Genomic DNA, 25,276 nt, shown 5'->3' on the forward strand with positions numbered 1-25,276 from the left:
CCAATAAGGGTGGTGGTCTTCCATCCAGACATCCATCATGTTCACCTGCTTGTTCATGTAAGTTCACTCTGACAGATCACCATCGTATGGCAGGTGTTTATTGCACTAAAAACAATTTCTCAAGGTAATTTATTCATGTGAACCAAAGTATTACTAACCTGTAGTGTAGGCTGCATGCCAGCTTTAACATCTCTATTCTGCTCCTCTGTGAGAAAACCCCGATTGATGGCACTGCTGAACGAGTAAGTCCTTCCCCAGCTTGACGAGCGTTTGTGACCGTGACTCTCAAATGCCTTGCAGAGAACAAAGAGACAAAAAAGGGAGAAGCCCAAAAGGTTTTAAGCTTGGATTGTATGGAGAAAGTAAAATTTCAAAATCATGGATAATCATGTCTATTTTACTGTACTTTTACACTCCACACAACGAATTTTTGCCACGTGTCAAAATGATGTAAATCGTGTCAACATTGAATCTTTCTGTGAATTTTACTTTTACATGCGTGATGCTTGCATCTGTGCTGAGAACACGCTCCGAGTTTTCATCCACTTCATCTTCCTGGGTAGTTGGGTCAGGCTCGGTCATGAAGATGGGCTTTTCCTGCAGGATCCACTTTCTGTACACTTTGATAACCTTCCTGGTTGCTGAGGCTTCACAAGCCGGCAACAAGAAGGCCTGTGAGATTGGATAGAGAGGTTAGTGGAACGGAAGTAACTCAGTCAAGATAAACATACGACCAGCAGAGGGAGACAAAGTACAAACTATGAGAATAGTTCTTATGTTTGCAAATATTTGTTGTACCTGGTGGAAGACTTCATTGACAAAATTAACATTGTCCCTTGTGGACAGCAGAATGCAGTGCACCATGTCGTAGACATGCTTGTGCTCCTCCTCAATGCTACACAAACTGGAATCACTGGGCCTTCGATCAGACAGCGTGCTGCTGTTAGAGTGGCTCTTTTCTGTATCCCCTGGTGGTCCGCTAGTATCCCCATCAGTACTCTTATCTTTCTCCTTCTCCTGGCTGCTACCGCCTGCAGTGACAGTCTGCCAGAAACAAACGGGGAGAGAAATTAGAAGTCAGCATAAGTTAAAGAGGATCCTCACAGATAAATAACTTGGCTTCTACAATACATGCTAAAAAAAATTTAAATCATCATCAGCTCTACTTAAATACAAATTTAGACTGCATGTATAGTTCTCTTCTTTTCTGACATATACAGCACTTAAAAAGGGAAAATATAATGTAATCAAACAATTAAAGAATGCTGTGGTTTGTGGAGGAGTTGTACTACTAATCAGCAGCTCATACAATAAGGCATCTCTCCCATATTCCCTATTGATATATATATATATATATATATATATATTATGGGCGGGTTTTTTTCCCTTTGCATACCTTTTTGCTCTATTCACTTTTATATGGTTAGATTTCCCAAAAACCATCTTCTGTTCTTTCTGACAATAAGAGAAATGAACAGAGTGGCATCATATTCACCTGGATGAGTTTGGGGATGACCTCAGTGCCGTTCTTGGCGCTCTGCGCTGCAGCAGCACTGTTGACGTACTTCTTCTCCAGGAAGAAAGTGACCAACCAGGTGATGAAGGCTACCCTGGGTGCCAAGTACTGATCCCTGGTGCAGAAGGTGCTCTCGTTGTTCCTCGTCACCGGCACATACAAGGGTTTCGCTCTGAGCGGGGGGAGTTCTGGACACAGAACAAAGGAGGGTAATATAAAAACTGAAAGACAGACTTATGGCACCAGATTCATATTTAGGGCTGTAATTGTTCGAATTACATGTTTTATTAAAATCCCAGGAAGTGAAAAGGACAAACATGTTCCACTTTTGGTCTTTAAAACTAAAAGGCAGAACTTCCAGGTAATCTTCATGGGTCTCTCCCAATGCAGCGCACACTTCATATTTCACCAACACCGGTAAAGTAAAACATTGTGTCTAGAATACGCATCAAGAACAAGCTGAAAGAACTCACAAGCCAGAAAGAACATATTTTTCTGTTCTTGCAAAGTGCTGACCTTCAATCTTTAGTCATGAAAGAATCACAATGAAATCTCTGCCCATTTGCTCAAAACATTTGGTCTGTGATAATTCAGTGCAACAGACTGAACAAATGCCAATTTAACTTTTTCACAACCAAAGAGAATCTACAACAAATATCAAGCAGCGACTGAAAATGTATGGGGAAATGTCCTGCAGTTTGACTGTTACTGCAACAGACATCTGATTATTTGCTTCCATAGTTGTCTGTTTTTCCTCGTACCCCTCTCATCCCCCCTCCCCCTCCTAGAGTCTGATTCCAATAAGCGCATAAACAGCCAAAACATCCCTTCTATTTATTGATATACAGACATCCTTGACCACTTTTCTGGAATTTTCAATTGCAACAGGAGTTCCAATCAAGACTTGACCATACTTGTGCAGTCTGCCACGTTCAGCTGTTGAGGGCAAAACTAAATGATTTTCTTTGGAAAATCATTTAATCATTTCACTTTAACAGATAAGGAGAGTCTGTGGAACAGTCATATTTGTACATTTTTGTGAATTCACTTTTCATTTATTTTTGCATTTTGTACTGTTATGTTATTTTGCCATCTATCACTGGTTTCGGGAAAGTAAACAAATCTTATAGATATTGTAGTATGTGATTAATTAATCATTTTATTTTTTCAACTGTTACTTAAGTAGCATGATATATGAAACTAACATTTTTACTATCATACCATACTGAGTCAGGTTCAATGTACAATGTGAGAATAGTTGCTTTCCAAAGCTTCAACAACAAAGAGACACGTACTGAATGAATAGACTTACCTAACAAAGGCTTATAAAGATTTGTGAATTTGGTGAAAGACGGGAATAGATGTGGAAGGTAGTACTTTTTGAAAAGACTGAAGAGAAATCTGAAGCCTGTGTCTTCATTCTCTTTGTTCTTCCATTCTAAACTGGATGCCTGAAGCAAACAAACAGCACAAAAGCAGACAAGGTCAAGACAATGTTCATACAGCGAGCGATTATGGTCTGTGTGACAAGGCTCATCCATCATAAGAAACAAAACACAGGCAAGGTTTAATTGGGTTAAAATGAACATTCTGAGCAGCAGTTTTCTGCAACAATATGATTGAAATAAATGATGGTTAACAATGACTGGTTATCACAAAGTACTCAAAATGATGCACATCATGCTAATCAAACCAGTTTACATTTTAAACAGAATATTGTTCAGTAAGGTATATGGTGGTAATCAAATTTGTAATCATCACCACTTAAACCTCAAGATTAACTCATTACATCACAGATTTCTAATTTAAAGTTTTCCACAAGTCCTGCATACACTGCATACAGAGACACTGCATACAGAGAGGATATAAAAAAGGAAAAACACACACAAACCACTTTAAATCATATAAACACCAAATGCCTAATGAGATTGCTCTTTTTTGCCTGTTTCATAATAACACATATTTCTCTGCACTATAAACAGAACATCATTCCACAGTTGCAGGTCTTATGGGGTGTTTACAGCAGAAATGCTAGACGTAAATAAGGCACACGTTGATTATTCTGTAAACACAGCTACAACTCAATTGTATCGTACGTGTTTCAGTGACAAATTGGGAATATGGCAGCATCTCAGTTGGGCCCCCATAGACAAAAATAAATCAGAGTACAAAAAGTAATGTAGTAATTGGGGATTACCTGCTATATGAACATATAGCAATTTACTGTTTTCCAAATTTTATACAATGAGTAAATATGACCACCTCTATAAACGCAGGACTTTGGCATTTAATGGCCTGGAGAACACAGGCGTGTGTTAACACAATGTCGAGGTAGAAACGGCTTTGTGGAATGTGTTTCATGTTTTCTTGCAGTTGAGGTTTGACTGACGTAATTTAGAAATTTGACCAAAAACCAGATGAGTTTTATTATGTTCTGATACCTACAACTTCAGATTTTAAAGAAGGTGCACTTACTTTTGTCTCCTTGATTAAAAGTGACAAATATTTATGAGCTATTTCACACCTAAAGTTTATTAATTACCTGGATAACCATGTACTTGAGCAGTGTTTCAAGAAAGTAACAAGTCAGGTCCTCTGCAACCTTCTCCCCAGACACAGCTGGAACCAACGGAGTGATCTCCTCAGGCTGTACCTTGGCTGTACAGATCAAAAAGGTACAATAAATCCAAAAAATAATTATACGAACTGCATAGAGAAAAAAAGGCAAATGGCCTGCATCTAAGCCACCTTCTAGGGTGTTAGAAGATGGGTTGTTAATGATGGTGTCAAGCGTGCAGGGTCCTCTGGAGGAGGGAACAGCAGGGAATCCCGGAACCAAACAGGCAAAGATAAGGAACTGCTCCTCGGCGCAATTGTCCCGTAGAGCCTGAAGCCACAGCAGGAAGAGACGGATCCCTTCACAGCGGATCTAGACAGAAGATAAATCATCTTATTTTATATACAAATTCAACTCAGCTTATTTTCAAAAATCTCATGTGGCAGGAAAGTAATGTTTCTGCCTTTGGACATTCTTATAAGAGTTAGATACAATCAACAACTTACTTTAAATGAATTTCCAGTGTGCAGAAGTTTTTTCAGAATAGAACCTGAAAAAGAGAAGAAAAAAACAGAGATATTTTATTAAATATTTTTGATGTTTTTGAAAACCAAAGTCTCCAACCAAAGTTACAAAGACCCAGCAACCTCACAAACTGTCATCTACACTGAGACAAATGGACTTTGAAAGCATCTTGACAAATGAACAGGCCAAGTGGCACATCATCCCATTTTTCCGATCCAAATTAACATTAGTTGACAGTACAACGAATCCATGAAGCCAGTCTGTTTCCTCTGTAATCAGATGAGACGTGGCTCTGACTGCAAGCCAGAATGGGTTTGTGAATTAGGGTATAGTTTTGACAGGCAGCCCTGTTACTATGTGGACAAAATGGAAGGGCAACATATTTTAACTGACCGGAAACAAGATAGCTTTAGGGGTAGGTGCTACTCCATGTTATTTTGGAACATTATTTTATGTGTGGTAAAGTATATATATATATAAAATCAGAAAATAGAATAAATAAAACAAAACAGAAGAATAGACCAAAGTTACTTAGGTGCAAAACGCCATAAAAATTGATTATTTACCAATAAGCTTCTTAGTGATGTGTATTAGAGTAACTGTACTTTGATTATTTCAATATATTATGGAGGGGGTTTGTGGTGTCAGCACTATGTTGAGATGCATTTTTGCTATGAATTTATGGCAGATATTGCTAAAGTCATCTGGTGTCCTCATCAGAATGCTGGATACACAATAGCATAAATTTGTCTTTTCATACTCGTGGACTTGAACACAGAAGTGTCTTAATAGCGGTGTAAAATGTCTGTGACCTTGCAATTCTCAGTTTGAAAGGGACTAAACAACTAAGTCATGAATGTCATTCCAGCCACCCAGGGAATTTGTCAGGAGGCAGATTTTCAAGCAGTACTGGAAATGGATGTAAAAATGTGATAACAAAAAATATGGCAGTTATCTTCTCTCAAATGTGAAAATAACAGCACCACAACATGACCAGTGACACATAAACTGATGAGTGGAAGAGAAAATGCCCTGTGAATGGAGGGTGGGATAAGGGGCGTATTGCAGAAATGGCCAGTCTGCAACACTGATTTAGATGTGAACTGTTTTGGCCACCAGAACTGATAAACAACTTTTATTTTTAATTGGGGTCATTACATCTTGAAAAAAATTCTATGCAGCAGCAATATTTCAAGTGTACCTCAACTAAATTACATTTTAAATCAAGTGCTTATTTGCATTTTCAAATGCTGTTTTATTTTTCATTCCAGATATAACACTCAGGTTTGCTTGTGATTTGTTTGTACTTAAATGTCTCAGAAGTTAGAAGAGCTCAATAAATAAATAGAACATACACATTGCAAATATTGTCGAAGTACATACCTATACTGTGAAATTGCCATCTGTTGTAGATTTTCTCAGGCAGAAGTTGAAGAATTTTCTGATTAAAAGAAACAAAGTCATGGTTAGGTTTATGAAAGGTTTAGTTGTTGAAGTTCTCAAAAAAGTAGCAACAAACCAAACACCAACAGAAGAAGAAAGTGGAGATTATAAGATAATTGAGATGCACTATAATCAGGCCGGTTTTCAGTTACATCAGTTCTGACATGTGACAAGTAGGTTGAAAAAAATAAATAAATAATTATGTTCATATTGAAGACAGACACGATGAGAAAAACTGTAACAGTAACAATCAAACAATGCTCTTACTTTACAAGGTTGATATACATAATTAATTACAGCCAAAAGAAGACAATAACTTTTTTCCCCAAAATGAGGATAAGACACAAAATATTTATTTTGTACCCATTTTAATAACCATTACATCAGTTTTTAAGTAGCTATTAAACTAGATAACTAAATGGAATAAGATTGAATATTATATTGGAAATAAATGTCAGTTGCATTAGTGTGGGGTATAGAGACTGCCAAGCCGTTACACTTCAGTTTTGTGTTGCTTCTTGGCTCTCACTCAGAAGTAAAACTAGCTCCATTTCCCAAACAGACAGATAGCTGAACTCAGGTCTTCAAAACGAGAGCCCACAAACCCATGGGCACCATCAGTGAGGCTGCATCTGCTTTCTAAAAACAGTATAAAAAAAAAAAGAAAGGTGATAACGACTGACTTTACTTTGGTAAGTGCCATCGTTTGACTGAAGCGCTACATGTTTCAGGAATACAGTGCATTCACCCTTTGCCTCCACTTTTCTTAGAAAGTCTGCAGAACCTTGAGACACAAGAGAGTACAACACCTCAGCATTAACCACGTTACAACTCAATTAGTGCACCCTAACCTTTCAGCAGCCTATCATTATTCCTGAATCCAGCGACAGGTTAGCTGGGTCCCACTGGAGAGATTGAAAGAGGAAAAAAGCCTGAGGGGGGAAACACTGCAACTGTGGCCCCCTCGCTACCCGATAGTCGGTTCACTGGGATCAACCTGTGCTCCCGATGGTTCAATTCTTATCAGGCCTAATCACTGACCCAATAAGTCTTCATGATTGCAATGTGGAGGTCAAGCCTGCCTTTTTGCTGCTTTACGAAGGCAGTTCTGACCCACTTAACAAGACAAGCATTGCTGGACAGCATAGTAAAAAGCTCATCTGCCCCGGAGAGTGAGAAACTGAGATAGTGAAGGATTTGGAGCATAACAGGCAAAAAAAAAAAAAAAAAAGCGAGACCTTCAAGGCCAAAAAGATTAAGTCAGCCGCAGCTATACAGAGCTGCAGGAGCATCGCATATAGAAAGCTTGCAGGATGGAATAATTTTAAAGGTAAAGTGATAAAGTTCTGAAAATGTTGAAGATATGTGTATTTTTTAAAAATAAATGCATCTGTAAATGTACAACTAGAAATATTCTGAAGAAATTTAAATGGGGGCTGCCAAAGTGTGCCCATCATTTGGAACTCAGTGTTCTAATGCTAAAAATTAGCATCAATTCTAAGGTAAGCTACAACATACTCAATAGCATGTGGAGAGTCACAAGCATGTTGAGTAATTCTAGCCAGTATGTTAAAATTAGTGTATAAGCTAAAACTAGTCAAAATGCTAATGTTAGCCTAAATGCTGCAGGTGGCATGTGAGGTATAACTAGCATGCTGCCTTACAATGACATCCTCCATTCAGTGGGTTAAACATGGAGACTAAATAATTTAAAAAAAAAAAATTGCTAAAAAGTTTATTTTAGGGAAAAGGCTACGGAAAACACACCACCCCCAAATAGTGGGGGGAAGTGCACTACCAATGTTTGTGCTAATGCTAATGCACTGCATTAACATTTTTACTCACAATATTTAACTGTTGTGAGTTTTGCAGAAAAGTGAAAATGTTTAGGGTTTTTTTTTTAATCATTTGTTATATTACAAAGCAGGCATTCAACAAAAAAGTTAAAATCTGATTTATACTTTGTGCTAGTTCATTACCAGACAAAACGCTCATTTCTTAACACCAAATTAGTAATAAACAATATTATTGTTTATAAAACATAAGCTTTTTTGAAATACTGCTTATTTGCTTAGACACAAGAAATTTACATTTGGTAAAATTTGCTAAAGTGAATATCAGATGTTTACTTTGTGGCACTTGGTTACCAAAAAATGTACTCATCCCGTAGCAACAGATTCACAACAGATATTGTTACTGTTCAAAAAACATAAAATTTCTTCTGCTCTTTTGAAATGTAACTTATCTTGCACTACTTACTACTTGACAAGAATTGTGCAGTTGGTAAATTTTGCTCAAAAGTGAAATTGTTTTTGTTTTTTTTATCATTGGTAGTAAATATATTATAAAGCAGACATTCAACACAAAGGACAAACTGATTTATACTTTGTGCCAGTTCGTTACCAGACAAAACGCTCATCTCTTGCCACTAAATAACAAGCAATATTATTGTTAATACAACATAAGCTCTTTTGAAATACTCCTTATCTGCCTAGATGCAAGAAATTTACCAAAGGTAAATTTTGGAAAAGTAAAAACCAGATGTTTACTTTGTGGCACTTGGTTATCAGAAAACGCACTCATCTCTTAGCAACAGATTAACAGCAAAAATTGTTATTGTTCAAAAAACCTAAGATTTCTTCTGCTCTTTTGAAATGCAACTTATCTTGCACTCCTTACTAATTAACAAGAATTGTGGTGTTGGTGAGTTTTGCAGAAAAGTAAAAATGTTTTTTTTTTTTTTGTCATTGTTGCTAAATATATTATAAAACAGACATTCAACAGAAAAATCTGATTTATACTCCGTGCCAGACAAGCCACCCAGGTAGAGAGGGCGGAGTCCTCAAAGCAGCCATCATGAGTTTGAGTCCTGGCCGATTGACCTTTGCCGTCCCCCCTTTCACAATCCCATTTCCTGTCAATCTTTTGTGAGGTTTGACCAAAAAATAGACTAGAGCAAAAAATCCTTAAAAAAATAAATAGAAAAATAAAGCACAATTGTTGATGTCACACAAGAGGAAACAAAAAGTGAGTGTTGGTTGTGTGCAGAAAAAATTATATTTGGCATCGGAGGAGAATGAGCAACTTGGTTCAAGATGATAGAAATGGAAATTAACGCTCAAGGCCTGGGGAACACCATGTATGAATTAATGGGGTGGTCTAATGGAGTGTGCAACTAGAATCATCATGCATATGTTGCACACTTTGGCCCCCTAGGTCATTTAAGAATTGTTTAAATACCACAGTATTTACAATACACAGTACACTGTTTGTGTGTTGTTGCTACCTTGGGCGTACCCCCTCAAGTTACCCACTAACCAAACAGGATAATATCCCATGTAACAAAGCTTAAATCATCACAAAATGGTTTCTTAAATATTGCAATGAATCCACTGAACTCCAACGACCTCCACAGTCACCAGATCTCAAGCCAATGTTACCTTAAGCATGTGGTGCAAAGGGACGTTTCCATTGTGGATATGCAGCTAACAAACATGCAGGACGTGCTTGAGTGTACCATGATAATAAGGGACCAAAATTTCTGAGGAATGTTTGCAGAATATTGTTGAATCTATTCTAGAGAGAATTAAAGCAGCTGTAAGGGGGAAAAGAGGGTTCAACCTGGTTCTAGCTGGTGGGTTTAGCTGGTGTACCGTAAGCTGTGGTCCCCATTTCTTGGATGTCTCCGTTTTTCAGCACCACACTCGCTTCTTTTTCCTCAGACTAAATTCTAGCCATTGACTGTGGCAGCAGAGAAAACGAAGCATGTATCACTTTAAGGAAAGACATGATGACAATCTGTTGTGTTTAACTTCTTTCTGATCCGATTCCACAGACATGATGATATGCGTGTCCAGATGGGAAGCTGCACCTTATTATTGATCCCACGTAGGATTCTTACATCCCTGTACTGGAGCTGTACTTCTCCCTGGGTCAGCAGAGACATAATGCCAGGCTGCAGCACAGCATGGTAGCCTACTTAAGCCCTTCCCCTATGCGTGAGTGTGTGCGTGTACAGACACAATATCATTGTCTTTTCTGTCTGAGAGCATCAACAAAGGAACACAAATGAGAGATGGATAGCTAACACAGGAGAACTCCCTGTAGTGAGGGAACGGAAGCACCAACGTGATGAATTTAGTGGGCAATATGAGGCGAATACAGAGACTGCAGGGCTAGAGGTTGGAGGAGTTACTGTAATCTGCAGCCATACTCCAGCATAAAGATAGAGGCATTATTGTGGTACTACTGCTGCCTTAATGCATTTACATGATCCGCACTTAGTTTTCCAGTGGCAGAGCCAGAACATGACAGTGAATATAGGTAGTTTATGAGGGCTTTTCAAAGGGAAGCAACAGACGTATATTGTTCTCTGAGGATCATTTGTCATTTACACAGTGTTAAGGATTTTTGACGACATGGAGAGGATCACAACATCCAAAGATGAAACTAACAAAACAAACAAACAAAAATCTTAAAAACTACACACACACACAGCACTAAGAGCACATTAAATGTGGCAGAAAACTGCCACTAAATACATGTGATAAGTCAAACGATTTACTTCTTATGCTATTTTATTTTTAAACAAGGCATTGGTAGGAAAATTAAAAACATCCTAAAAAGATTTGAAAAAGAAATGTAAAAATCAGATTAGATACATTAAGCAAAAATATCCAATAGAATGACCAGAATTACATGGCTGGATTCATTCTCCTCAAAGGCCAGTGGGTGGCAGCAGCAGCCTGCAATAACTCTAATTAGGCAAGGCAAGCCTGTTTGTATTCCACAATTCATATGCAAAGTACTAATTTAAAGTGCTTTACGTGAAAAGAGAAGAGAGGTAATAAAATCGCTTTTTTTTTTCTTTTTTTTTTTTTTAAAGGTTTTATTGGCTCTAGTGGCCTTTATTTGATAGTCAATTGACAGGAAAGTGGGTAATGAGAGAAGAGGGAAGACATGCGGTAAAGGTCACCAGGCCGGGAATCGAACCCACGATGGCCACGTCGAGGACCAAGGCCTCCTTATGTGGGTTGTGCTTAACCCCTGCGGCACCACAGCACATCCCATAAAATCGCATTTTAAACAAGAAATACATGTTTAAAACAAATAGCTTAGACATGATACAAATTAACTGATGAAATTTGAATAAAAATGCAGTAAGAAGGTCCTGGGTTTGATTCCCAGCCTGGTGTCTGTCTGCATGTTGTTTCCTGAGAACAGGTGGTTTCATTGTGGGTACTGAGTTTTCCCCGACAGTTTTTTAAAACTGTCATTAGAAGTGACGACAGTATGTCATGGATCAGTGACCGGTCTACCTCACCATTTTCCCAGTGACATTTGTTCAACATTCATTAATTATGATTGTTAGCTACAATTCTCTTGGTTCTCCCATAAACAAAGAAGACGAATACCAATAAAATATAATTTAAACCTGGAAAGGGAGATTGAAAGAGGGGACAGTAGAGGGAATTTGGAATGCTGATTCAGATCCGGTTGATAGACAAGAGGTCACAGCAAGGCCATATCCTGGAGAGAAAAGGGTCCTGGCACAGACTTCCTTCTGAATATTGCTGGTTCCAAGGCTGTCCCTTAACCAGTCCCACAACCTCACTGGCACCAAGATAAAACTGCTCTCTGACGATGAAGAGTCATGTGGGAGCATAAACAAGTCAGGAGTCCCTGAAGGGCTGAGAAACTCACTCTGGTCTTGTGACAGCAAAAACTGCGTTATAAAACAGATTCTGGTCTTACATTTACTGCTTTATTCAGTGTCTGTCATGAAAGTATTTGCCTATACCTCTCATTTTCACTTGCGTAAAAAGCATCAAAAGTATTCAACATTTACAGAAGTCACTCAGGTCACCAGCAAAAGCCCGATATAGCTATCAACATTGCATGTCAAGGCTCTGAACTTCATCAGGGCATTTGTCCTTGGTTTTTGTAGTTCTCACATAGACTTAGGCAATCAAAACACTCATGCAGAGTTTTGATTTTATTTTGACTATTTGTGAATTAAGGCAAATTCTATCAGTTGTAATTATATTAAGCAGGATTTCCTGTAATTCAAACCACATGGCCTTTATTTACGTTACATCAACTAAAATCTGTGTCAGCTGTGAGCATAAACACAGTAGCATGCAATGTGTGAGCACACTGCACTTGAAATATTGCCACCTATTTTCACTTATGTTGATAATAGTTGATACAGAACAAATTAAAAAAGCACGACTAATAATCCCAACAAAACTGATTTGAGTGATTACCAACATCCTCATTCAATGTTTACCATTATCATAATAAATCTCAACTCTTATGATTATTTGTTTCCAGGACTAAATGGCAAGAAATACAATAAATGCCCATTGTTTTTCCATAAGTACAGAAGCATCTTCAGCTGGGCTAAATTATAACAGTTTCTAAACAGCAACTGATCTAAAACAGAAGTGAAATAACCGTAAAAACTAAATAAATACTGATATGGATGTAATTATTTTTGCTTCCAAAATCTTTTTCTTCTAAAATCTCTCTGGATTCTAACCCAGGGGTTAGGGGTGTACATCAATCATGTTGCAACTTTTAACATATGCTTTTGCTGAAATCTCTGTGGCAGCAGACTCGAATAAAATCCTGGAAAGAAGCAGTGATGGCTGCAGGTCGAATGGGGGTTGGAGATCTCCAATAGAGCTCATGGGCAGGGACAAAAGCGTACCCCCTCAAGGTACCAGGGATCAGCATGGGAGCTCACACCCTCCCCTCTGCAAGCCACAGAAAAAGGGGTCATATGCCTGATCATGGCTGAAAAGTAATCACCATGCAGATAACACAAAGAAAACATGCAACTACAATACACAACAAACATATCTGAATGCCGCTGACACACCATATTCAAATTTTTCTGGTGACCCAAAATATTCGTACAACAAATATAGTTAGTAGAGATGTGTCATTCTTTTTAACCTGTCCAATCGAATTAAACGTGATAAAGCTCTATACGGTCCTGCAAACACAAATTGGATTTTATTCCAGACAATTATCAAACTGGATTTGAAGCTAGATTTAATAAAGAGAAATTAATTTATTCTCTGCTTCTCTTGATTCAAATGAATGATATAAATTTCTTTCCAATTATTCCCTTGTTTTAAGACTAGATTCATTCCTAGGCAACATTAGCCATTCATGTGTGGATTTTCTGCATATAAATATTCAAAATGAACTGCATTTTCATACAAATAGCATACAACTATCTTCTAATTCATCTGCCATCATCCAACTTGCACATAACAAAACACTTGCTTAAACCAGATAAAAGACACAGCCTGTGATAACAAATTTAAGACCTCATATGGAGAAGAATGTCTAACATAACAGTTTGGAAAGAGTAAGTTAATGTAGTGTACCACAGCTCAGGATCAAAGAAACTCTGTATCTGTCCTGTACACACCCACTCAAAGCAAGCTTATCTACTCAGCGCACGGGTGAAAGCACACGTTGTCACAGACGGCGGCTAAAAGGGGACAAATGAGGGTTAAGCTGCTTTCAATATTGACTCCATAAATATGGAAGAGGAGTGAATCCAGGATCTATTTACAGGTCAGATAAATGGCTGTGTAATGACAGTCAGGGCAGTTTACTTGATGAAAAGCAGAGAGAAAGGTTGACAGAGAATTTTGAAAATGACATACTGAACAAAAAGGAACAGAGAGGCTACCTCCCATTTTGTTTTGCTGCCATCTTTAAAGACCTGCCCATAGCAAATGTAACTAGAGAGCTAATTGTTTGTACTTGAAACTTGAGCTGGCTTTGCAGTGAGGTAAAAAAAAAAAAAAACAAGTAAAAGGACTTTAACCTCCAGACCCATCATCTCACACACACTGTGGACATGCCCTCTGAGATTTGCATTAACTCTGGGCTTTTAAAAAGAAGTAATGATTGAGCTGAGTGTTCTATGTTTTTTTTTTTTGTTGTTGTTTTTCTTTTTCACAATCTATTCTTGCTATTCAGGTTCTTGAATATGGGTAGCTAGCAGAGTTCTAAGACAATTGCAATTATGATCCCACCCCAGAGCTGAGCTGAAAAACTGGTTGTAGACTACAGTAGGTTGTAGGTGGATCTGGGACATGAATGGAGGATAACTGACTTACTTCAAAAATAAAGAGGATAGAGTCCAGCTCTTCCCTTTGAGATTTGTTCCCTGAAAACGCACAAAAACAAATATAGAGTGGAAATGAAATATATTTGGCAAGAACATGATTGTTAGAAGCACAGACACCGAAGTGCTGAGGCCCAAGTGAAACTGACATGCTGGGTACTTACCTTTTTGTTTTAAGCTGTTTTCCAGTGTAATGAAATTTTCATAGAAGATAAAATAAATCTGTGAGCAGTTGCTTTCAAAGAATGCCTTTAGTTCACTCTTGTCAATGATGTCTGTGGACACAGAAAAAGAATAAAAATGTTAAGAAGAGAATCTTGATTGTGTGATACTGGATCACGCTTTGTAGGCTGAAAATTTACATTAGTTTATTAAATAAAATCATTATAAAAATAAATTAAAATATATTCATAGTTTCCTAAAAAAAAACAAAACAAAAAAACCTCTTTGGTATCAGAAACACCAATTCTAGCTCCATTCCAGATGCACGCAATTTCCCAAAAAGTAGAGTGTCAGTAGACACAAAGTGCAAAGATTAGCTAAAAAAATAAATAAATAAATTGGGGTGGGAGGTGTGGGGATATAGCTGTGGCTAAGACGTGGAGCTCCCATCCTGGAGATCTGCCTCACTCCATTCATATCCTTTTGTTATCATTATTTATGATGGTTTGTTGACATATGAGGTGTTATAATTATCATTTGTAACTTCTGGGTCAAACACACATTCTGCCAGAGTATCGCAAAATGATACTCTGCAAAGTGTTTCCGAAAATGAAACTTTTTTTCAGCCCAACATTGTACACACTTAACCGTATTATTTCTTTCAACATACTGATGTAATTTTATGATAAATGATTTTAAAAAAAATAATAAAATGATGAACTATAACCTGCAGACTAACAGCTTTATCTACATTCCCACCCTCATCTATGCTCATGAGCTTTGGGTCATGACCGAAAGAACGACATCGCGGCTACAAGCGGCCGAAATAGGTTTTCTCCGTAAGATGTCTGGGCTCTCCCTTAGAGATAGGGTGAGAAGCTCAGTCATCCAAGAGGGACTCAGAGTAGAGCTGCTGCTCCTTCACATTGAGAGGAGCCAGTTGAGGTGGCTCGGGCATCTGGTCAGGATGCCTCTTAGATGCCTCTCTGGTGAGGTGTTCCGGGCATGTCCCACTGGGAGGAGGCCCCGGGGAAGACCCAGGACACGTTGGAGGGACTATGTTTCTCGAATGGCCTGGGAACACCTTGGGATGGAACAAGTGGCTGGGGAGAGGGAAGTCTGCGCCTTCCTTCTGAAGCTGCTACCCCCGCAACCCGACCCCGGATAGAGTGGAAGAAAATGGATGGATGGACTGACTAACAGCTTTCACACACAGAGGACATGCCCTCTTAGATTTTCCATTAACAACTCAGGTTTTAAAGTATTTATGGTGAGTTCCCAAATACATTGTAGACTGAGTACATTACATTTACTTCTTATTCTGAACTGACGAATTTGTACCATATTCAGTGTCAAAGCAAACTCAGAACACATCTTATGTATAAGCCATAATTGCAAATTAAATCCATAATGTCCCACACTTTCACTCCCATAATACCCAAAATGTAAAACATCTATATGTCTGAGAACAAAATGTAGTTTACCTTTTTCTATTATAAATCACCATGTAAATGAATGTATGGTTCTATAAAAAAAGACCTTAAGCCCTCTAAGAATCACCAAGTTGTGTAAACAAAGAGGTCTGACTTGGTCGTCATTTATTTACAGAAGGAATCATTGGTCAGTACAAATACATGCTGGTAGAGCCATAGCTTCAGTAAAGTTAAGTGAAATATTGCAATGAGCCCTAGACAAACCATTAACATTTGATAATGTTTAATGGCATGGAAGTTCAATACTAAGGGGAGATATTGAAAGGGACAGTAGATTCAGTGTGTCAGTGATAAAATGCAGTTAAAAATGTCATAACATAACTAAGAGACATAGCTCTGCTTCTTTGTTTAGATGGTCAATATTTAGAGAAAAGGAGAGGTACATTACAGTTTAACTCTATACTGAAGGATCTAAAGGCAGCTCCACAAGAGGACTCTGCATACATAATGGTGTTAATGATTGAACAAATGAGAGGAGGTTTTCTCTCTGCTCCTTCACCTCATCTCCTTTGCCTTTTAGATCCAATAAGTCTTCTGCAAACATGTGGAAGAGATTATTAACTGCCTATTTTTCTGGGCCAGTGTAGCTGTGCCAGTCAGGTGGTACATCTACATATTTAAAAAGGGTGACAAAGTTGATGTTTGTTGCACTGCTTGTGAGTATGCAACCATTGAAGAGAAAGTTTTTTTTTTCATTTAGTGTTTCATTGTAGCTGTTGGTTGGTGTATGCTAGTAGGTGACCCTCCACCCAATATCATGTATTTGCAGCATTTAACAGGTTTTCTTTAAGGATTTTCCTATTTAGCCCCACTTGTTTTTAGTCAGTGGTTGCAGACTTCATCTCAACATCATGTTGCCATCACCACTATGTTTCAGAAGAGTTAACTTCTGAAGGGAAATGGTTGCACTAAATTTTATTGAGGGGTACGCAAGTAAAGGGGCTAATATATGTTAATAACACTTTTCAGATTTTTATGCATAAACATTTTTTGATAATTATCATTTTACTTTATTCAGTATTTTATGTCACATACAATCCCCAACATGTAAAGGTTATGCATAGTGACAAAATGGGTAGATGCATGCAGGGATTTAATACTTTTGCAAGGTAAGGGTTGGAGTATAATGCATTAATCTACTTGCATTTTATCCAAATGCAAGTACATTAAAACATGCCACCATGCTGAAATCATACTTATTACATTTACACCTATATTGTTTAAAAAAGCTTTCATGAAAAATATTTCTGTCTGACTTTTTAACAATTTGCACAGCACAAAAAAACCTTACCATAAAAGCAGATATTGGGAATATAATAATGCATTTATGATACAAAAAAGATCCAGATTTTGCTTTACTTCCAGAACATAAGATGGGCTGTTTCTGAATAATTAAAGGTAGGTCAGGAGGAGTCCTGGAAAAATAACAGCAATTAAGGTTCACCTTCTGTTGCAACGTCTCCTGTACCACATGGTAAACTGGAAACCTTCCAGAAGCTGTCCAGCTCCTGGGGAGTGCTGGAATGATGTACAATGTGAGAGAAGCCCAGACCACTTATCTGTGTTCCCAGATTAAAGCAGAAATAATGAGGATGCATGATGGGAAAATTGAGTCACAGACAAAATTGCTATTAGATTTCAGCCTTGATGTAAAAGGACAATCTGCAGAGCTTTATGGGGGAAATTAAAAGGTCTATCACTCTAGTAATGCCCTTCAAAATGCAACAAAATCACACACTAACTACACTGGAGAATAAATCATGTAAATGGAGTACCTAAAGCTGCGACATTGAGACAGAGTTTAACAGATTTCACGAGAAATTTTATTATTTTTCTTTCAGATCCAGTAATCAATTAGCAATTATTTCAACAAAAACAGACAGTTTTAATGTGTCAGCATCCTTGTGGCTTAATGTTATCTCACATAGGTGCTGTTAACATGCAGTTTATCAGATGCCTACGGGCAGTTGAAGCATTTAAAAGAAATTATAATTAACCCAGTGGAGGGAAAACTAGAGCGTTCATAAAGGCAAATGTGAAAAATAATACACAGAAAGATTTAATTTAATGTATGATTTAGAACATTTTCAGTTCTTTCAGATAGATTTGATAAAGTCAGTCGATGGTCTGTCAGAGTAGATATTAAAATAGTAAAAGGATATGGTATAGCTCTAAATATTAAGGCTACTTAAGTCCTCAAAAATGAATAGCCTGATATGGTTCAGGCAAAGCTGAACTTTGCTAAACTTTAGATTTTAAGATGTTGTAGCAAATGGTAAAGGATTATAACCAATAGCTTAATACCAGTTTCAAAATATCTATAAGAAACAAGTATATATAGAATAAGCAAATATTTAGCTCTTAATAATAAAAATCTTTTTTTGAACTTTGTACACAAACACAAACCCAGGATTCTAAAGGTTGAGTAAATCAATAAATGTCCATCTCTTCCATACATTTCTGTTACAGATCAAACAGCAACATTGTCTTGTTTAGTTGTGTGCCATTTCATATACCACTAAATAAATTAACTAGTTAAAATCTTATTCATTTTGAGCGCAAAATTGCTGGTTGGAGCAAAGTCTGCAGAGCAGCAAATATTTTATTATAATTAGCAAGCTTTTTCTGAATCAACTATGAGTTATTAGCACTGGGACAATTTTATCCTGCTATATTGAATGTTTCTTGGGGGTGTTTAGTTGACAAGCAGCAGTATCTTCTGTCAATTCGTTCATTGTGAAATATCAGTAAATATAAAGGACATTGAGCCTTCTATCTGCATTGTTATTAAGTTTGAAGGTCGCTCAACTAAGCGGATACTTTACAATCAGTATCTAAGAAGCATAATCTTGGAGACAGAACACCCAGCACTGTGAAAATTGTCAGTCCGTGCCACCTAGAGCTATAGTAGCTGGAACTGGTAATGGATTTTCACTAAAAATTTAATACCTCTATTACTGCTGCCTATTATGCCAGTAATGAGTTTCACTATGTACGAAGATGGTGGAGATTTCTCAACCTTATTCCTGTAGGGTTTGCTTTTTCAGAATGCTTTTTTGGTCGAGTTGCACAAGTAGCCACAGAGATTCATTCACTCCCCAGAACAGACTTCTCAGGTGTCCTCAGCATAAGGACTGAACGATACAGAAGCTGTTCCCTGGGCCTGGGAATGCTGAGGATGACACTATATCCTCTGAGCTCAACAAAGTAACCGTTTTCCTCAAATGACACTTCTTCATCTGCTAAAACTCCCTTGTTTAAGACAAGAGGGCTTGTGTAAAAAGTAGCTGGGAGAAACACCAGAAGAGAGCTTTTAAAAGAGACTGAGACCTTGACCCAAATACAAGATTAAATACACTGCAAGTTTGGCTTCATTTTCCAAACACACAAAAAGAAGCAAACATAATTCTACCATTTAAAAGCTTTTAAAAACTTAGATAAAAATAACAGCAGCCTAAGCAATCTCAGAGCATACATTTTGTTATACCAGTACAGGAAACTTGTGATATTCATGGTGGTTATAAACCACAGGCCTCCTAAAAATTACTAATATCTGCAAATACCTGAAAGATCCTACCATCAACAATCACCAAATATATCTTAATATGAATCAATATACACTGTGAAAACCATTCTGGTATTAGATGCTAATATCCACAGCATTCCTTATCAATGCTCTTGGTGATGCAGCCAATCAGCACCAAGGAAAATGACTGGATTGGCTGCCAAGATGAATTTTCTTGTGCATGCCCTATGAAGAAAATCTCAATAGTCAGATTTTCACCAAATATTTTGGAATCACATTTCATAGAAAACTACTGAAGCATGAATAGGTTAAGAGTTTACCGTAGACAGGTACTGATAGACGCATCAACTAAAGTTTCTACAACAGTCATTTACTACAAGCCCTAATATACATTTTGTCAGTTTTTATACTCATCTCCACTGCAAATCATAAGTTAATCATAGGCATTAATCACTAATTTGGCACTTTTAATTGTGTTACTGTTTTACAATTTTACATGACCTCAGAGGAACTGAGAAGCTGTTCCACAAAAAGAGAAGCTGTTGCTAACAGAAAGAATATTTTAGAGCATGGCTGAAATTAGGAGCTACTTACATGGAGCTTAATACCTTCTGGTGAAATGCTTTTTGATCCCAATCACGAGAGGTTATGTTTTGAGGATTTGAGGTGAGACATTATTATACCCAAGAACACAGTATCAAGTATGGTGGTGGTAACATCATGATGAGGGTCTGTTCTATTGCCAGTGATTCTGATGTACAGCACAAAGTAAATGGAATAAAAGGGAAGAACAACTTAAAAATTCATAAACTTTACCTCAAATGAGCAGCTTGATGGTTGAAATTTCAACATGATTGTTTGCTCTAACCGGACAATAAACACAAATACACATCACAGCCGGTTCTGAAATGGATAAAGCAGCCTCACATTAAGCTAAAAAGACCCTTGACCTTTGCTTTTTTGAAAATTCCATGGACTATGGTTCTCACTATCATTTCTGATAAGGAAAAGAGGTCATATGTTCAGTTGGAATTTGGGCAGGACCTTCATGGCTACAAAAATATTGTGATTAACGTCCAGCTTGCTAAAAAAACATTTGACCAAATATCAGTGTGGTGTATGCACCGGTATACATTTCAGACTCTTTGCAACCTGTCTGAGATAGAGAAAATAAAAACCTGTGCACCAAATTCTTTCTTTGAAAAATAATTTTAAAATCTATTAATCTATCTATTTTGACACTTATTTCAAGAGTTGAAATATCCATTTAATTCCTTTTTACAAAATACATAAATTCACACTAAAGATTAACCAAGAGTTTTTAATAATGGCTGATTATTGAGTGTTCTTAAAAGTTTTGATATTCTGGGGGTTTTACACTAGATTTTATATATATGCTGATGCTGATAACCTAATGATTTAGTGACCTACAATCTTCATTAAGTGTGCTCAAGCTAAAAACTCCAGCAATAAACCGGTTTGGGTCATATGAGAGGGCTTTCCATTGTGATACATTTCCTGTTAACCAGCAGAGAATATCAGCTCTTCTACACCCACATCAGACGACCAGCTGGAAAATGATAATGTGCAGCCAAAGTTGACATTTATTTTGCAGGGCACAAGAGCACTGTATCCTTGTGTAATGTTCTAAGGAAGCAGATGTTATCTGTTCACAATGAGTTGAAGATGTATCAGCTTGTTGGTCTCATCTTCATCACAAATAAACTCTGATTTTTGAAGCATACGCTCAGTTCATAAGGGCTTCACAGGAGTAAACCAGGGAAAGACTGAATTTAAACTATAATTGCAGTTTCACATGAATAGTTAGTGTGCCTTTTTTTTGTTATTTTAAGCTTAGCTAACAAGATGTGTGTGACACTACTGTGTGCACTCTAATTGCTTGCTGAGTAAACAAGTAGGTGAAGGTCATTTAGCCAACTGAAGCCTATAGCAAGTTTAAACATTTAAACATCATCCTACTCTGCCCACCAACCTTTATTCAAACTTAATCAGCACACAACACATCAAATACATCTTTACCATGGAAGTAGAGTTGGAGTCAGATTTGATCCTCTAGGAAAAGTCCAATATATGCCATCCATTACACCACTTGAAGCAAAGTCATTAATATGCCAGGTCATACACAAAACCAGCCCAATCAAGTCTTTGATTAGAAGAGCTCATTTGCATCAGCTCTGGGTAACCTATATCAGCCCAAGGAAAATATAAGGAGAAAAAGATGGTGTGTTTTCTTGTGCATGCCTTCAGGAAGAAAAAATAGTCAGAACTCTTTCACCAAATATTTTGGAATCACATTTCCTGAAAACTACTGAAGCATGAATAGGTGAAGAGAAGCAAACACTTCCCTGGAAGAAATAAAATAACCTCTAGTCAAAGATAAGTTGAAACAGTGGTGCATTTTTCTCATTGCATATTGTAGATGTATTTTGCAGGTGTATAAAAAAAAGATAGTCCAATCTTTTATGCAGCTCATATCCATACAAAATTATCTGATTTACCCAACCCAATTAGGTTGAGCTACAGTGACAGATCTGCTGGTCAATTTTACACAAGACTGAATGGTGGTGGGTTAAACTCAAAAGCTACTACAAAGAAAACTGTATACTCATTCATGTAAAAGGACTTTTTAAAAATAGGGTGAGATTTTGGCAAATAACAGGAATTTGCACAACCTTTAGGAAATCTTGCTGTCGCTCCATTTCACCTCTGCCATTCCTTTCAATTGTGTTTAAAGTAGGGTTATTATGACAATAAAATTACAAACTTGATATCAAAATTCTAAAAAATGTTCAATGGCATTTTTTATGCTTTTGGAAAAGCAGTTTCCTTCCAGCTAAGAACAAACAAACATGATTAATTTAAATGACTAAAATTGCAACTTCTTTAAATAGCACAATACCAATAAGTATTAAACTATTTCATCTAGATTTAAAAAGTACTACATAAAAGTATAACTTCCCTGTTTGGAAAAAGTAGACAAGAGATTATAGCTTTGCTATAATCCGTCTTGTAAAAAACGGAGACAGAACTAAATAAAACATGTAATTTTTCAGATGGATTTTATTTCTATAGATACATGTGTCAAACTGGAAGTCTTTATAGTTGTAGCTTTTCTACAAGGCACTGAGAAAGAGCTCTAACTCTAGGTTGTTCTGAAAATGTTTTTTTATTTATACACTTCTATTTTGTAAAGATGGTTAAACTACTGACAAATTCAAAATATAGAAAAAAGTACTTATTTATAGCTCCTCAAGAGAAAATGAAAGCTGCTAAAAAAATCATTTTTAGTATTTAGGAACTTTACAACAATGATCATCAGAAGTAAGCCTCAAAATTTCTGATCAATGAATCTGTAATAACGATTATCAAAAGCATTTCCTGTAAAATGCTTAGTCAAGAATGTTTCACTTGGCTCATGGTGCATGTAATTTTATTATGATGCAACTGTGCCAAGCTCTGTCTGGGTGTGTCTTGAATTGTGGTCAATGTCTAGCTGTGTAACAGATTGGGACCTAAAGGGCTGCACAGTCCAGTGTGAAATTGTCACAGCAGCGCTCTTTACAAACGGGCATATCTCAGCAGTTGATCATATAGGACTTGGCAAATTTCACTTTGTCATTTCATGCATTATTTAGAGCAATACAGTGTCATAATTATCGTAGTACCAGCTATGTTTCGGACTTTATTTACCAACCTAAAACTGTCTCCATAACATGTTAAGTACAAAAAAGCTAAGTGTTTATTTTTGTATGGCTTTAAATCCTCTAAAGATTAACAGGAATTTGGCCACTTAGACCTGCAACTTAAATATAAACCCATTCCATGATCGAGCCCCGATAGCATCTGCTGCCACAGCAAACCACAGGTTTTAGATGTTTGATTATTCAGAAACAACATAGGTAAGCAGTGCAACTAAGCGAACGGGTTTTCTACTGGACACTACAGACATCATACACTTGGAAGCAACAGGAAAAGGTGTTTTAATATCTGTAGCTGGCTAGTCGAGAGAATAAATAAGCCATTCATTCAGAACCACATGATTTGTGTCATATTTGAGTTCTGGTGTTTTGCCAAAGCTGGAAAACACATGATGTGGCAACAATACCTCAGAGTGAAAAAAAGTAAAAACAAGGCCAAACAGATAGGTTTTGGGGATAGATAGAGCTGAAGTCATACTCTGATCATAAAAATGCCATTATTTTAACGGTTTTATAAGACATAACTTAATTTTTGCTTAGTAAAATGCTTAGTGTGACAATCTGTACTTATTGTGAATTTTCTTTTATCCACATAAACTGACTGACTTTTCAAAGATACCTTGTCAAGCATGACAAACAATGAGCTTTCTGCAAATCTGAGGTTACTAGATTTCAACTTACTAACCAGAAATCTGCAGCTCTGACTGTTATTGCTCTGGTATAAATGCTCTCCAGTCACTAAAAACATCCCATTAGGAGCAGTTCAGGGAACTGGTCCTGCACCAGCGACTCTTGATGTGACTTACCCAGCCTCCATGCATTTCCATGTCTAAATTTGCTATTCTAATGACTGAGGGATTGCAGGACAGGACTTCATTGTGTTGCTAAAGGCTTATCTTAACAATACCACCATTGCTTCCACAGTGAAGCTATTTATGTTTTCCCACTTCTGCTTTCACTTGCTGAATAGTTTCTTAACAGATCTATTAAATAAAACACAGTCAATGACATGAAGTTTTTTTTTTTTTTGCACCAGCATGAATTGTCATATCATTAGGAACATATTGAATCAAAATGTTTGAAAGGGAGAAGTATTGGTCTTTGACTTCATCTTTCTCATAAGAGTATCATAATGATGATTAGGACAAATCTGAAATAACAGTATTGCTCTGTTTGCATCCAAGATCAATTTGACAACATATCTAAAAGCAGCCTACCTTTAATGAACTGTTTTGTATTCAAGCTTCTAGGAGGCTAAAGTAAATATTCTACTATGAAAACATTTTTAGATTTTGTAGAATACAATCTGATTAATTTTAATCCAGTCTCTAAGCCTCTTGCAATGAACTCAGTCAGATACTGACCAATTAGAAACTGCTATTTTTTTAAAACAAGTTCATTCATGTCCACTACCAGGTCAAACTGAAAACAACATTCTAAGGTTTTCAAACCTGACAGTCCAGTTGACTTGGTTCGAACGGTGGCCAAAATTGCAACATTTGTCGCTTCAGCAGGTGCGGTTCTCTTTCACACTGAACAGTCAGACAGACCAAACCATTTAAAAAAAAACTATTTACCCCCTTGCCTGTGGTGGCGCTGCACCAAGAACCACCAAAGGAAACAACACAAAAACCTTTGAAGAAGATACTGAGAAGAACTTCCGAAAACCACCAGGTATTTCTCCCACTAAAACTAGACTTGAGCATTCAATTTGGTTGTATTTACCGTACCCAGAATGCCCTGCACTCTCTGATTTGCTTGTATCCATATGCTTATGAGCCCCACCAGAGTTCACTTCAACCAAACTGAGACTGTAGGTGGACCAGAGTTCACCTTTTGGTCCACATCAACCTGATTGAGCATTCCCATCTCCCCAAACAAACTGAACTTTCTAGGCAAACGAACCAGACAAAACAGACTTAATGTGAATGCACCCGTAGATGCTGAAGTTACATCTGAGAATATTCAATTAGTCAATTTCAGTACAAGTGAGGAAGTTAAAAATAAAAGTTGTATGAAGGTTGTGTAAAAGAAGCTATTCATTCAGAAATCTAATAGAGTTTGTTGATGGGAGTTATCAGTAAGGTGAATGCATCACTGCCAAGTCACTCCACTTTATCCTCCTGAAGAGCCAAATTAAACTTGTATTGGAACAAGCCGACTTTGGAAATGTGTGAAGTCTT

General features: G+C 37.2%; 1 protein-coding gene across 6 annotated transcripts in view; it reads right to left on the reverse strand.

Moving 5' to 3' along the window:
- ralgapa2 (Ral GTPase activating protein catalytic subunit alpha 2) overlaps nt 1–25,276 on the reverse strand; it is a 107,071-nt gene that overhangs the window by 74,234 nt on the left and 7,561 nt on the right. For 4 of the 6 annotated variants that reach the window (XM_044143354.1, XM_044143349.1, XM_044143352.1 and 1 more), the window contains exons 2-12: nt 14,358–14,468; nt 14,186–14,235; nt 5,982–6,039; nt 4,580–4,623; nt 4,265–4,445; nt 4,059–4,174; nt 2,829–2,967; nt 1,496–1,704; nt 799–1,044; nt 490–672; nt 159–293 (exon numbers count right to left, since the gene is read on the reverse strand). In XM_044143354.1, coding sequence (XP_043999289.1) covers nt 159–293; nt 490–672; nt 799–1,044; nt 1,496–1,704; nt 2,829–2,967; nt 4,059–4,174; nt 4,265–4,445; nt 4,580–4,623; nt 5,982–6,039; nt 14,186–14,235; nt 14,358–14,468 — 1,472 coding nt within the window. Of the gene's footprint in view, nt 1–158; nt 294–489; nt 673–798; nt 1,045–1,495; nt 1,705–2,828; nt 2,968–4,058; nt 4,175–4,264; nt 4,446–4,579; nt 4,624–5,981; nt 6,040–6,729; nt 6,901–14,185; nt 14,236–14,357; nt 14,469–25,276 lie in introns of those variants that run through there. The other 2 variants (XM_044143350.1, XM_044143355.1) reach the window with 2 other exon arrangements.

The sequence above is a fragment of the Gambusia affinis genome, linkage group LG16, assembly GCF_019740435.1.
Source record: "Gambusia affinis linkage group LG16, SWU_Gaff_1.0, whole genome shotgun sequence".
NCBI lineage: Eukaryota > Metazoa > Chordata > Actinopteri > Cyprinodontiformes > Poeciliidae > Gambusia > Gambusia affinis.